This window comes from Zerene cesonia, chromosome 24 (assembly GCF_012273895.1).
Source record: "Zerene cesonia ecotype Mississippi chromosome 24, Zerene_cesonia_1.1, whole genome shotgun sequence".
NCBI classification, from domain to species: domain Eukaryota; kingdom Metazoa; phylum Arthropoda; class Insecta; order Lepidoptera; family Pieridae; genus Zerene; species Zerene cesonia.
Genome location: NC_052125.1, coordinates 3,716,366 through 3,731,018, shown reverse-complemented (window position 1 = coordinate 3,731,018; position 14,653 = coordinate 3,716,366). Strand labels below are relative to the sequence as shown.

General features: G+C 34.6%; 3 protein-coding genes across 3 annotated transcripts in view; 1 reads left to right on the top strand and 2 right to left on the bottom strand.

Moving 5' to 3' along the window:
* The window catches only part of LOC119836420 (zinc transporter foi), a 26,477-nt gene extending 23,707 nt beyond the window's left edge, over window positions 1-2,770 (bottom strand). Inside the window, exon 1 of the mRNA XM_038361735.1 lies at window positions 2,564-2,770. The gene's annotated coding sequence lies outside the window, so the exon portion shown is untranslated. The remainder of the gene's footprint in view (window positions 1-2,563) is intronic.
* Window positions 2,771-3,208: 438 nt separating this feature from the next.
* LOC119836472 (AP-3 complex subunit sigma-2) lies at window positions 3,209-8,920 on the top strand. Its single transcript, XM_038361804.1, has 6 exons — window positions 3,209-3,435; window positions 4,237-4,328; window positions 4,801-4,912; window positions 5,476-5,655; window positions 7,224-7,331; window positions 7,721-8,920. The coding sequence occupies exons 1-6, from the start codon at window positions 3,367-3,369 to the stop codon at window positions 7,733-7,735; spliced, it is 576 nt and encodes a 191-aa protein (XP_038217732.1). The 5' UTR covers window positions 3,209-3,366; the 3' UTR covers window positions 7,736-8,920.
* Window positions 8,921-9,387: 467 nt separating this feature from the next.
* LOC119836479 (aspartate--tRNA ligase, cytoplasmic) overlaps window positions 9,388-14,653 on the bottom strand; it is a 13,305-nt gene continuing 8,039 nt past the window's right edge. The window contains exons 8-13 of the mRNA XM_038361817.1: window positions 14,259-14,425; window positions 13,276-13,391; window positions 12,569-12,723; window positions 11,023-11,134; window positions 10,694-10,753; window positions 9,388-9,545 (exon numbers count right to left, since the gene is read on the bottom strand). Of these exons, the coding sequence (XP_038217745.1) occupies window positions 9,442-9,545; window positions 10,694-10,753; window positions 11,023-11,134; window positions 12,569-12,723; window positions 13,276-13,391; window positions 14,259-14,425 (714 nt within the window). The 3' untranslated portion in view covers window positions 9,388-9,441. The remainder of the gene's footprint in view (window positions 9,546-10,693; window positions 10,754-11,022; window positions 11,135-12,568; window positions 12,724-13,275; window positions 13,392-14,258; window positions 14,426-14,653) is intronic.

Sequence of the window (14,653 nt, the reverse complement as noted above, 5' to 3'; positions counted from 1 at the left end):
TACCCGCATTTCCAGTCAATTCCACGTTCGTTATTCATTGCCGCGTGGGTGTGTCCGTTTCGTAGCGTGTAGGTCAGTGGGCCGGCGATGTAACGTCATCCGTTTTATTAATACGCTATATTTAAAACCGCCACGTAACAGTTGTTCGCTTTCGCTTATCTAAAACTTTGCTAACGTCTAGATATTTCATAAGACGCTCATGCAATTTATGTGTAATGATTCAGAGTCTTAAATGAGTCGATTTTAGGAATCGATAGGAGAATACGAGTCGAATACGAATAAGAGAGTGAGAGTCGAGCACGCAACGGCACGTATTGTGCCAGCTCGCACCTGGGAAGTACCACACCCCCACAGAAAACCGGCGTGAAATAGTAGCATGCTACTGTGTTTCGTTCTGTGAATGGAGGAGCCGGAGGCCCGAATCCTTCTCTTATCTATCCCACTCCTTTCCTTTAGTCCCAACATCAATCCTTTCCTCATCCCATATCCACTTAAGTTAGCTTTCTACGTACCAAATTTCATTGCAATCGGTTCAGTAGTTTTTGCGTGAACACACATCCTTACAAACTTTCGCATTTATTAGTAAGATCTGCTAATATATTTATGGGCGGTCTTGACGGTTACCATCAGGCGACCCACTATTATCACATAAAAAAGCATATCGGGTACCCATCCAAAACCGACCGCGAGCATCGTAGCTTAACCATTTACGAAACTAGCATTGACACAGTTCCCTCGTCGTGTATGATATATATATGGAAATTAGGTCTTGTCCGCCGTACGGAGATCGAACCGGCGACCTCGCGGTCACGGTCCGTGTGATAATTATTATTCCATACGGACGCTGAGCGTGATGTGGCCGGAAAGATGTCATATTTACTCGAGACATGATCAACTGTATCTAAATGGGCATCTTGCTAAACGCAGAACTTTGATAAATTTTTGCGTAAAAACTTGTGAACGAATTGCAATTATACTTTTCGACGCTAAATAAACTGCTTGAGAAGCTAAAAGGGGAGATTAAAATTTAATGATATACCTATAGCGTTGTTTATTTGTGTGGAATCTTATGTGTAGTATATAAGGGTGGGCGTCTGAGCTCGTGGTTTGCTCGATGGCAAGCAAAAAATATAACACTATTGGACACATTATTAAATGATTCCTGAGTGCTATAGGCTATGTCCGTACCACAGGCAGAACCAAAGCAGATCACTAGTATTTAAGCATTTGTTATAAGTTGGATTCAAACAATACAATGTCTTAAAAATTCCAAAATTTGTAATTTATATGCGCTGTACCAATAAGAAATCATCTACAAAAAGTATATTTACACTATAAACTTTCTAAACTAAATAAAATTTTCAAAGAGTATATTTATACTGTTTTATCATGGATCTTTCAAATGATAAATACAATTAAAACTTCTTTGATCTTTTAAAATATTAATGCGTAGCAAGACCCAGTCTATTTCTGAATTTTACTGATGATTATGTCTATTCTTATTATGATGTGATGATATTTTTCTGTTTATATGTTACTTTCTTATAGAGCAAGCATACATTAAATTTTTTAATGAAATGATTCATTTACTTAAATAAATTCTCTTCACTACATAGTATAAAACAAAGTCACTTTCTCTGTCCCTATGTCCTTATGTCCCTATGTATGCTTAAATCTTTAAAACTACGGAATAGCAGATTTTGATGGGGTTTTTTAAATTGTTAGATTGGTTGAGAAGGTTTATATGTATAACATCTATTAAATTACTCCAAATTTAATGTGTGTGAAGCCACAGGCAAAAGCTAGTTTTTACTATAAGTTAAGTGTTGCCTAATACCTAGGAAGTGAACTGATCCCAAGCAAAATTTCAATGCACCATTATTATTAATTATAATCATAGGTTAATATGTGTAAATATTTATATTAAGTGTATATTGAGTATAGAGAATTATTCTATTGTGTTTTCCTTATTTTTATTTTTATATTAACTAAAAAATTAATCATTTCTTTACAAAATGTATTATTCAATATTTCTGTTCTACATTGTTGAAATAATTATGTTTTCGTTTATTTATTAATATTTTTTTAATTCAGTCCAAAAGTAAATTGATAAATACAATAGCGGTTAAATATTCGGAACGAATCGTTTGTTAACTTTTTCATCAGTTAGTTTATACAATGTCTGTAGCAACAAGTTGGTAAAAAGTGTCCTCTGCTTGGTCAAAAACGCGCCAAAATGTACAGAAAAGGAAAATAAAAAACTCTAGCGAGACTAATTATCTCTACGATAAATAAAGTGTCTTGTGCTTAGCGGAGCGATAATATTCTGTATTAAGATGTCTCATTATCACTACGATTTTATAAACTTACAATTTTCATAGCAATTTCGTGTTTATATCCTGCTGCGTATACATTTTCGTGGTTATTAACACGTGATACTCAAAATAGGCAGTCGTAAATATAGTTACGTTATTTAACTATACGACTCTGGAGAAAATGACCCGGTACCCAAATAAAGACATCAGTATGTGACATACCAAACTACTAATGGTTTAACACTGACCTGCTTTCATAAACTGCGTCTCCGGCGGCAAATTGATATGTTTTCATTCAAAAATTTTTTATCACAAACACTACTATTGATAAGATATTCAGTTTATTTCACACAATACTCACTAAACTTTTTTTGCGAACTCTTTTTTATGACATTCGTGAGACGGCGCTGCGTTGGTAGACCGCTGAAGCGCATCCGACAACGACATAGCGACAGTTGCCACAGATTAGAAACAAAAATAGAAATAGTTCGTGTAGGTACCTATTATACGTAATGTCAAGTATATTATCACAGTAATATATTACAATTAAATTGAATATGTAATTATTATTGTAAATTATTATGATATAAAGGGTACTGGATACTTGTCCCACCGATAGAGCTTTTATTTAGAACTGTTTGATTGCGTAATAAATAATATGAAGACAGTTGGTTACCACTATATTAAGTTTTACAACAATTAAAGATGGACATTTTTTTTAATGTAATTTTTATAGCGTTTTATGATACGACCAGTTTTCATTCTATCCCGTTTTTGATTAAAGTATTAAATATTACACAATAAAGCTATGAACTAATAGTTAAAGTTTTATTTTAAAGAACGCGAGTGCACTAAATGTCAAACTTTCGTAATGTCATTGACAGATTAGTGTACATCGCTACTCGGCACTCGCTTAGCTGATTAGCGCTTAGTCGCTGCACATTTAACTTTCACAAATATATTAACATTTCATTATAATTCGTGTATGATTTTAATTATATGCGTAGTTATATACTAATGGTGTGCAACTGTAGCTAGCTCAATTATCAAAATGATTAAAGCAATTTTAGTGTTCAATAATCATGGAAAACCGAGACTATCAAAATTTTATCAATACTTTGTAAGTATTTCAATAACAGTCAATTTATCAAATAATTCAATTGTCCAAATAAATTTGGGTAGAGAGTTGAATAGTTTTATAATTTATGTGTTCAAACTTAAAAGTTAGTTCTCGTTGAAACATAACTTAAGAAAACCGATGTAAGTTTTCAGGTATTGATTTTACGTGAGCTTGAAAAAGGGACAATGAAAAGCACTTTCCTTTGTCTATAGCAAGCTTTTATATTAGAAATTAGATCAAAATATCCGAAACTTGTCGATCATTTGTCATTATTATATTTAAATGGGCAATAAATAATTTAATTCACTACCTTGTGCATTGTGAATCTTGATAGTTATTATATTTGTTATCATTTCAGAATTAATAACTTTAATATCTCAATAAATTAAAAATGAAATTGAGTACACAAAGATTTTTACATACATATATGCAATATGTTTAAATTCATAATATGTAGGCAGAATTTTTGATAACTTAAGTTTTCAACCGACTTCAAAAAGGAGGATTACCAATTCAATTGCATATTTATTCTCTGTTACTATACTTATTTTGGGTATTTAGTACCACACAACTTTTTATTGGGTGAACCAATTTTAATGATTCTTTTTTTATTAAAAACACAATGATAATTTGAATAGTGTTTTGTTTTTGGTAAAAAAATAATTGTTCATATAAATTTTCAAGTATCAAAATATTGTTCACAATAGATAATCATATTTTTTGTTATACTTAACTCTAATACTAAAAAATTATTCTTAAAAAAATTAATGTAATTTTTTTTTTTTGTTTGTTTGTTTACAGAATGAAGATATGCAACAACAGATTATAAAAGAGACTTTCCAGTTAGTTTCCAAGAGAGATGACAATGTATGCAACTTTCTAGAGGGAGGCAGGTTTGTGTTTTTTAAATATTACTTGCTTACATTTCTTACAGTAACACATGTACTGATGGGAGAGGCCTTTGCCAAGCAGTGGGACAATAGCTAATAATAAAAATATAAAAAAAAAATTCTAACAATTGGCCCTTGCTTTGCCCATACTATATACAGCCTATGTCATTAACTGTGAATGCAGCTCTATAATTGTGAAAGAATTTTTAAAATCGGTCCATTGGTAGGTTACTTATTTGAAAACATTACAAACATACGTACAAATTTTTATTTAAAATATTAGATTTCCGTATGTGAGTTATTTTTTTTCTTAATTGAGCTTGTTTAACAAACAGTGATAAATTTATTTTTTTTTTTTCATATTGAATATCAGTATTTGTAGATTTTATATAAAAGATGTATTACCCTTTTTCTCTTATGCTAATTTCAATAGTGTAAGCTAAATAATTACTTATCATACATTCTACTTTTTCAGTCTGATCGGTGGATCTGATTATAAACTCATTTATAGGCACTATGCAACTCTGTACTTTGTGTTCTGTGTCGACTCATCCGAGAGTGAACTTGGCATTTTGGATCTTATACAGGTATGTTTATGGCAAAAAACCCTTTGTTAATGTAGACTATAAGTTTTTATACATATATATTTTTTTTTTTTAGTTTATTTCAGTCTGGATCAAGTGTTTTTTGAATAAATTAGTAACAGTTTCATCCGCTTTACAATTTTTTAATTATCATATTCACAATTCCCTTGTATTTGTGATAGAAAAAGGATTCTAAGGATATACTGATAAGTCACAATATAGTTTTTTTTTATGAGGAAGAAATCTTCAAAAGATACTGTAGCTTTGGGGGAAAAGTCAAAGGATAATAGCAGGGATCCTGGGATCTCCTATGGAAGGCACCAGGATCAGTCTCAGTATAGTTAGCAAAGGCCACATGCATATCCAACCAGTCCAATACTTTCTGAGTACTAAATGAACCTCCATGACATCTTATCACCAGACACAAAAATCATACCATAAAATTGTCCCGTTGCATTGTGAAAGACGTATTTTCGTTTTTTTTTTAAATCTATATTAAAGTTCTAGTTTTCAGTTCTTTTGTATATGTTAGGTATATAACTAACACTCAGCAAACCTGATTGCAGGTGTTCGTCGAGACACTGGACAAGTGCTTCGAGAACGTCTGCGAGCTGGACCTGATCTTCCACGCGGACGCCGCTCACCAAGTGCTCGACGAACTGGTGATGGGCGGGATGGTTCTGCAGACCAACATGGCGGACATATTGTGCAGGCTGCAGGAGCAGAACAAAATGCAGAAAGCGGAGGTAATGTGTGAAGAGTAACGGAAATTCCATAGTATTTTTGGGGAAAAACTATTCTATATATATATGTATCCTTTCTTGGGTTCATTTAAATTAAGTTTAATTGTTATGTTTTACTATGAGAAAGATATATAAATAAAAAAAGAAAAGGTGTGTGTGCGATTCACACATGATAGAAGTGAAACATCAGTAAATCGACAAAAGAATGAGATGAATATATATAAAATAGTATGTATATTTCTGTCTCATTCTTTGCCGGCTTCATTCTACACATTTTTGAATTTGTGTCTCTTACCTGTCGTTTTTCCGTTGCATTAGGTTTGAAATCACAACGATTCTAAAGAAGTTTCACTTCAAAAATCGTTAATTTAATGTAAATAATTATTTTTTACTATAAACCAATAGAAAGAAAGAAAGAAAGAAAGAAAATACGTTTATTTTGACACATACACGAACGTAAATACAAAAAACACTAACAAGGTCACTTATTAGGTACTTAACTTTAAGTGAAGTCCCGTGTAGGGGACACGGGACTTCACGTGGATGGTGGTGGACTGGACTGGAATATGGGGCTGATGATATACATCTGTTTCACTGATCGATTTTCTTTATCGACAAGTAGGTGATCATCCTTCTGTGTCCTGCCAGACCGAGACATTGTTTTTTTGTGCGTCCCCACCGGGAATCGAACCCAGGACCCCTCGGTTCTGCGTTCACGCTTTAACCACTGTACCAAGGAGGCGGTCCGGAAGATATAACTTAAGTTTATTTTTAAATATTATGTTTTTAACAATAGACCAACATTAAGGGGACCACACGAGATCAGGTTTCGAATGAATTAATTACTATCAAATATTGTTTCACCCCCCTATCGTATGTTTCGTTGGATTTTTTTTCTTTATACCATAAGCGGGCAACTGGGCTGGTGGTTCTCCTAATGGTAAGCGATCACCACCGCCCGTGATCTGTGAGTGTTGCCTGCCTTGAAGGGGAAAGGGCTAAGCATCGATGAATGGAAAGAAGAGATGGACTGGGAAGTGTGAGGAAAAGGGAACGGGCCATAAGAAGAAATAATAGCGGATCGTCTGGGCCATCGCTTCGGCGTGTGCGTAGCGCGTCACACGACAAAACGATGGTCCGGACGCGACGCTACACGCGACGGAGGAGATGAGAAGAGAAAGACAAGAGAAGAAAGATGATAGAGAAGAAGAAGAATGAAGAAGTGAGACAGAATAAAGAAGATCATGAAGAGAAGAAAGTAAATCATGAAGAGAAAATAAATGTATACATGTATTTTTTTGTGTTTTACAGCATGCTGGAAGTACTCGATCCTTGACAACTTCTCGATATGTTCTGTTTAGTTTATATGGTAGTTAAAATACATACATCTATTTAATATTATAAATGCGAAAGTAACTCTCTCTATCCGTCTTATTTGCACTCCTAAACCAATGTACTGATTTGGATGAAATTTGTTACAGATACATTTTTTTTTTCATAGGATAGTTTTTGATGGCGGGCGAATCCGCGAGCAGTGAGACAGTAAATAAATTAATGAATATATATTTCAGGCTGGTATATCTGCCGCGCCGGCCAGGGCAGTGTCGGCCGTAAAAAGTATGAATTTGCCTCAGCAACTCCGCGATATGAAGTTACCCGACCTCCCGCAGGCTATAAAGGTGAGGAAGACATAAGAACTAAATATATAAGTCTTAAATAATTATCGGATGTTATAACATTACTTACTACGTTATAATATTATGATATATAATGGATACTTAAAAAAGCGCCCAGTGATCATTATGATATTGTATTCCTCATGATATAATTAAGAAAAAAAAAACTTAATAAACTGGCATCCATAACAGAATCAGCTAAGTGAGTAAATATAATTCTGGCATCCTAATCAGGATAAAATAACCTCATGAAATTATCACCGTTCCTTGATAAGTGTACAAAGTGTGAATTAAATCTGTCCCTTTGGGACAAAATCGAGTCTAATGGAGTCAGTTACACACAAACATTCAGATGAAATTAATAAAAGCGCGTTAACAATAAACCATTTCAGGATCTGAAGTTCTGACCAATGCAGCAGGCGTACACCGGCACGCCGGTCGCCATAGCAACCAACATACTCACCTCCATCTGCCCGCAAAACGACAAATATCAAAACCTACACAAACAGGACAATTTCAAGTTCTTCGGCTCCGAGTCGCTCAGCGCCAGGTTCTCGGAGACCTTCTCCGAGAACTACCAACAGACGGACGGTGTGAATTTCCCCAATTACGAGAGCAACAGCGCTGAGGGTTACCAGGACCTGAGGGGGACGGTTGAGGGGGGGTACGGGGAGAGGAAGAAGAAGAAGAAAAGGAGTAAACATTGAGTGGAAATGTTTTAGTTGAATTGTGGCATTTCTTCGATTAGATTGAAACGGAATATCTTAAATAGGCAATAAAAAAATGAAAATAATTGATATATTAATTATGGGCCGAGTTATGAAAACCTATTGACATTTTTACAAATATAAATAAGTTTGGATGGTAAAACAGTAGACTGTGTTATGAAAACTATTTGGGAAGACTTGTGCCCCCTTTGAATGGGGATTTCTCATATCCAATCAAACTTATTCGTGAAAATGTGTTTTCATATCTGTTTCATTAATCTATTTCACAGGCGAGTCGGTTAATGGCCTACAACGCCAGACCACCAGACAGAGATTTTTCAGCTAATCGACCCGTTATCTGATTGAAACCAATACTCTCAGGTTCTATGATCATATGTTAACCATTATACCAAGGAGACAAAATTCTCTGACATGATAATAAACAGATATTGTAAAGTACTATTTGTCGTCTTCAAATGTTAAGATATTCGTTTTTATTAAAAAAAAATATTCTTTTACCCTTCCTGTATGTGCTATTTTCAATAATATAAGAGAAATAATAGGATAAAAATGTTGTCGTTTTAGGTTCTTTGAGATTTCATACTTCTTTTTTTATATGTATTTATGTATGTCAATTTAAAGTTTTTATTTAAAATAAAAACAGATGCTCTCTTTGTTGAATCGGGTTAAAAATCATGTCCCTAGTCTCGTAACTTGTCTTAAAAATGGCGGCAAATGAAAATAACTTTTTGAAATTGTTCGAATTTTAAAACCATTCCCTGTATTGTTTATGTCACACGCGCTATGGCGGGAAAAGTGTTGCAATGTTTTAATTATATTATGTACTCTAATAGATGTAAGAAATATATTATATATAAAACGTTAGATATTGTTTTAATTAAATGTAACCTCTTTATAATTCTGTAATTAATATCAAATAGAAATTGATAGATATGTCAGACGAATATAATTAAAACTTGTTTGTCAGGCGTAATGGGAGCTAATATTATAAATGCGAAAGTTTGTAAGGATGTGTTTGTTTGTTGCTCTTTCACGCAAAAACTACTCAATCGATTGCAATGAAATTTGGTATGTAGACAGCTGGACAACTGGAATAAGATATAGGCAACTTTTAACCCGTTATTCCTGCGGGATACGGACTTACGCGGGTGAAACCGCGGGGGGCAGCTAGTTATTAAATAATTACACATCAAAAATAAAATAAGTTTTTAAAACCGCAGTGAAAAAGAAGTGCCAATACTGATATAACTTAATTTATTAAGGAAAAGTAACAGAAAAAATCACATTTAAAGGATAAATAAACACTAATGAATTAATGATTAAAACACAGATTATATTAAAAAAACTTTAATAAGCGCAGATTATAAAAAGTTGTGTACAGATAATTAAGGTGTGACTCGTTTAGGGTCGCGCGGGAACATTGAGGTCTTTCTAATGTTGTCCAGACCTAGATACAACATAACCACTCTTTCTAGACCAATACCGCCACCTGTAAACAAGTATTTATTTTTTAACACCTTTCTAAGTAAAAAAAATGATAGTTAATGAGGATGGCCATCCGTTAGTCTTTTATACAGAAAGAGATGATCGGATTTCTATGAAATTTGGTAAACCGATAAATAATAGTCTGGATTCCCACATAGTCTACTTTTTATGAGGCCAAGGCGAGTGAAGGCGTGGACTAGTATTGTATAGACTTTACGCTATTGCTATAAGACTCTTGTTTTTTTACACGCTTTTAATTAGCTTCACCTGTATGTTTGTTTGTTTGTAACCGACTTCTTTGGGCGCGATTTTGACCCACTTTAAACGGCCAAATTTCGTTCAAACTTTGTAGATTTATTCAGGACCGATGACAATACACTAATTTGATAAAATTATTCCATTTTTCAATTTGCAAAATATGATTTTTGTTAAAGCGTGTTTTTTAGTTTTTTTAAACTATTATTATTTTAACATTTCTTTCCATTGTGAAACAAATCGAAGTCATCTCTATATATACATTGTATAGTAAGTCGATTAAAATATCGATTTGAGTTACTAAACGGACAAATTAAGTAAAAACAACACATTCTATGTAATTTAAAAATGCTTTATGTTGAGAAATTTTGAAAGAATAGAAAAAAATTTATCACGGGGCGGGATTCGAACGATTCCGCGTTTTTTGCCTAACCGTAGCAACGCCTAGCCTCTCGGCCACCCGTGATCCTGCCACAGTAATCGAATTTCTTCTACTCTTTCGGTTTCATGTGCCTAAGGGGCACCCCACGCCATCTATTGAGATGATTAAGAACCATCACAACCAATACGAAACATTATTTCAATGATTACAATATTGTATCGATGGAACGCGGCCTTTGTTAAATTTAATTTTTAGTTTTATAGCATTGAAATGCTTTATAAATGAGAAATTTTGAAAGAATAGATGCTTTATGTCGACTAAATAATGAGTTACTTAATTTGTCTCATAATTTAATACTGATATTTCTTTAGGTGCAGTCACAACGCTAGTCACATTTATTTTCGAAATATCAATAAAATCGTCATCATCATCAGCAATGTTTCATCTCTTTTGTTCTTATATAAATATAGAAGAGAATGAGATAAAATGTACAAAAAATATCTATTCATAATCACCTGCGTGTGGTGGACAGCCCAATCTGAACGATTCTATATACGCTGCTATCTTATCGATGTCTGAAAACATAAAAAATCTTAATTTAGTTCCGTATACGATATACCGATCGAAAATATTTATAAAAAAATCAAATCTATAGTTTTGAAACAATTAATAATAATATAAAGCTGAAGAGTTTGTCAGTTTGAACGCGCCTATCTCATGTCTCGGTCTGGCAGAACACATAATATAATATATCACAGAAGATGTATATCATCTGCCCCATACCCCACTAGGGGACACGGAACTTCACATCTTATGTATATATATATATGTTTTTTTAACTCACCAATCCCGTGGTGCTTCGCCCTCGCGGTTAGGAACTCCGGGTCGTGTATCCGCTGAGCGCCGCTGAGTATCTCTTCGCCGCGCATGAACATGTCATACGAGTTCGACGCTTTCTGTAGTTTAGTTGTACATACATACATACATACATACATACATACATATACATTTGATTTTTAAAGAATAGAAAACCATATGTTCTTTAAAAAATCCTCATGTATATGCGTGTATTGGGGGATATAACACTATCATTTATGTCGAATCATAGATCTATGAGCCAATTTTATTGGATAATCTATTATATATATAAAGGAAAGTGGTGTTAGTTACACTATTTATAACTCAAGAACGGATTAACCGATTTGGCTGAAAATTTGTTCAGAGGTAGCTTAGAACCGGGGGACGGACATAGGATAAAAACCATTTTTGTACCGGAAATCCCACGGGTACGGGAACATGCGAGGAAAACCCCGGGTCTATCTTACCTGCGACTACGCGGGCAAAGCCGCGAGCGGAAAGCTAGTGTAATATAAAGATACGATTATTTTTTTCATTAAATTATATGGTATTTAGAATTGAACTAACATATAATTCCTTATATGATCCCAGGTAAATGATAGTGTATTGTCCCCCTTAGATAAGCTAATAAGGGCTATTTTAAACAGGGTAGTTAGTCAGATTTTCGGTTACGATATTAAACGTCTGATTAAGCTTAGCAAATATTTACTCGTCTCAAATTTGATGGTCTGACACTAATAATACTTTAAAATTACTCGTCTGGCACTTCTTCACTGACACACAACTATATTTCTACAACTGTCATTTACTTTTCTGACACACATAAATACACATAACCCCGCATAAATCCAGAGCCCGACAGCGATAAAGTTTCAGGACTTGCGTGTCAGAAAAGTTAATGGCAGTATTGGAAATACAGTTGTGAATCAGACGTGTAAATATTGTAAATTTTAAAGTGATATTAGTATCAGACCAGAAAATTTGGAGCAAGTATTAACTGCCACTAATCAGACTTGATAATATCGTACCCGAATGGTATTTTCAGATGGATAGACAAACAAACAGTCAAAAATGTGCGATTATTGCACATTAATGTCGGAAAAATTATCTGTCTGTCTCGATATCAGAAAATAAATCATAATTTTGGTAATAATATCATCGAAAACATTGTCATTATTGTACTATAGCAGGATATTAATAGATTTTATATTAGTATAAATAAGGTTATATCTACTGTATTAATACTAAACCACTGACTGGCAGTACCACACAAAAAGAAATAAATATACCAACATTTATTTGTAAACATGTGTACATCCTACTTAATATTATAAATGCGAAAGTTTGCAAGGATGTGTGTACGTTTGTTACTCTTTCACGCAAAACTACTGAACCGATTGCAATGAAATTCGGTACGTAGACAGCTGGACAACTGGTATAACATATATACAACTTTTATCCCGATATTCCTACGAGATACAGACTTACGCGGGCGAAACCGCGAGGCGCAGCTGGTACAAACTAAAACTTACCGGATTGTTAGGATCGGGCATAGTGTAAAACGGACGGACGGCCAAAGGATACTTGTCCAATATATAGAAATCGGTGTCGTACTTCGCTTTCACCAGCCGACCCAACAGCTTCTCGTCCGGTGTCGATAGATCGTCCTCATCGCCGAGAGTCACACCTGAAACGGTTTAGTAGTTGTGAGTATATTTTGTTAACCTAAAAAAAATATTGTGCATGTATTTTTATGTAAATGTTTATTTAATAAAAGCATTGGTGGCTCATTGGTGAGAACCTAGGACTTCAAAATCGATAAGTCGGGGTTCGAGACCGGGCGAGCGTGCAGGAAATAAATTGATTTTTCAATTTATCTGCGCATAACATCACCACTGCTTAAAACGGTGAAGGAAATCAGCAGGTCCGAGAATCAAAAGTTCGACGACATGTGACATCTGCCAACCCACACTTGGCCAGCGTGGTGGATTATGGCCTGCACCCACATAGAAGGCCTGTGTCCCAGCAGCGGGAACATATATGGGCTGATGATGATGATGATGATGATGATGATGATGATGATGATGATGATGATGTTTATCTATTTTTCCTTTATTTGGGACAAAATCTGCCATACACTAAAACAAACAAAGGACATGCACCAATCCCCAGCGGCTCGTGTAGAAAACCTAGACGGCGCTAGCGACCAAACTAGAATCTAGACCCGGGGACTACTCACCAGCCTCCTTCAGCATCTGAACAGCCTGCGGGAACTCCAGCCTGAGCGGCGGGTCGAGGAACCTGAAGGGCTCCACCTTGTACTGCTGGCCGACCGTCGCTATTTCCGAAGCGAATCTGGATGGAATTCATACACTAATGTTATAAGGGGGACACCTTTTATATGTTTGTATGTTTGTAACGCGTTTGCACACAAAAACCGCTGGACCGATTTCATTAAAATTCTTTCACCAGCCGAAAGTTGCTTGTTCACTGAGTGAGACAGGCTATATATATATGTAACACGGGTGAACCCGGGGCGGGACGCTAGTGAAATATATACTAGCTGACTGATGAATTGTTGTTCTACCAGTTGGGGGTGTAAAAATATTATATAACTCGAATCCATAAATTGATTGGATGCAAACACACACGAGCATTTTTATTTTTATTAATAATTGAAAATTAACAATAATTTTGTTTATTTTTTTTATTTATTAATAAGGCAAAATACATTTTATTTCATTTTTAGCTTTCCGCCGCCGAAGATATATAATAAAAACTATCCTCTGCGCCAAATTTAACTCAAATCGGTTCAATAGTTTAGACAGACAGGCAGTCACATTTAGAATTATTTAGTAAAAATATAAATGATAATAAAATTCTATTTAAATGCTAAATGTCATAACAATAAGGATTTTTTTATGTAATGTTAAAAATAAAAATAAAAAAACCGTAAGGAAATTCGCGTGCATCAAAATTATTCATTCGAACTTGACAAAGATCACGCGTAAACAACTCGTCCCATTTCGATGTGACTTCAATTTCGCCAAACAAGGAAAATTTTTTTTTAATGAGAAATTTTGTTGCTACGGTTAGGCAAGAAACGCGGGTTCGAATCCCGCCTCGTGATCGAATTTTTTATATTCTTTCAAAAAATTTCTCATTTATAAAAGGATTTTAATGCTATAAAACTAAAAATTAAATAAAACAAGACAAACTCACTGTTCTTGCAGTCCCCTGAACATGTCGGTGAAAGTTTGCCCAATTGTGTCGAGCACTTCGTGATAGTGCTGCTTGAACGACATCTCGAGGTCCAAACCGACGAATTCGGTCAAATGGCGATGCGTGTTCGAATCCTCCGCACGAAACACAGCGCCTACCGTGAACACCTAGGGGGGGGACAATAAGATTTTTTTTATTAACAAAAAATTTAATTCAACTCAAAAACTGCTCAATAGATCTTAAATATTGTATTACCGCTAGCGGCCCGCCCCGGCTTCACCCGTGTTACATACATAGCGCATAGTCCTCAGAGATCGTGTATGTACTTAGTCTGGCCATAAATACTGTTACACTTAATTATAAAAAAATATTACATTTGAATTTCGAATCTGTCA

Bases quoted from the DNA above. Each gene is read 5' to 3' on its own strand.
- LOC119836472 (XM_038361804.1), top strand. From the start codon at position 3,367: ATGATTAAAGCAATTTTAGTGTTCAATAATCATGGAAAACCGAGACTA. The intron at 3,436-4,236 runs GTAAGTATTTCA...GTTTGTTTACAG, and splicing joins CAAAATTTTATCAATACTTT to AATGAAGATATGCAACAACA. The intron at 4,913-5,475 runs GTATGTTTATGG...ACCTGATTGCAG, and splicing joins GCATTTTGGATCTTATACAG to GTGTTCGTCGAGACACTGGA.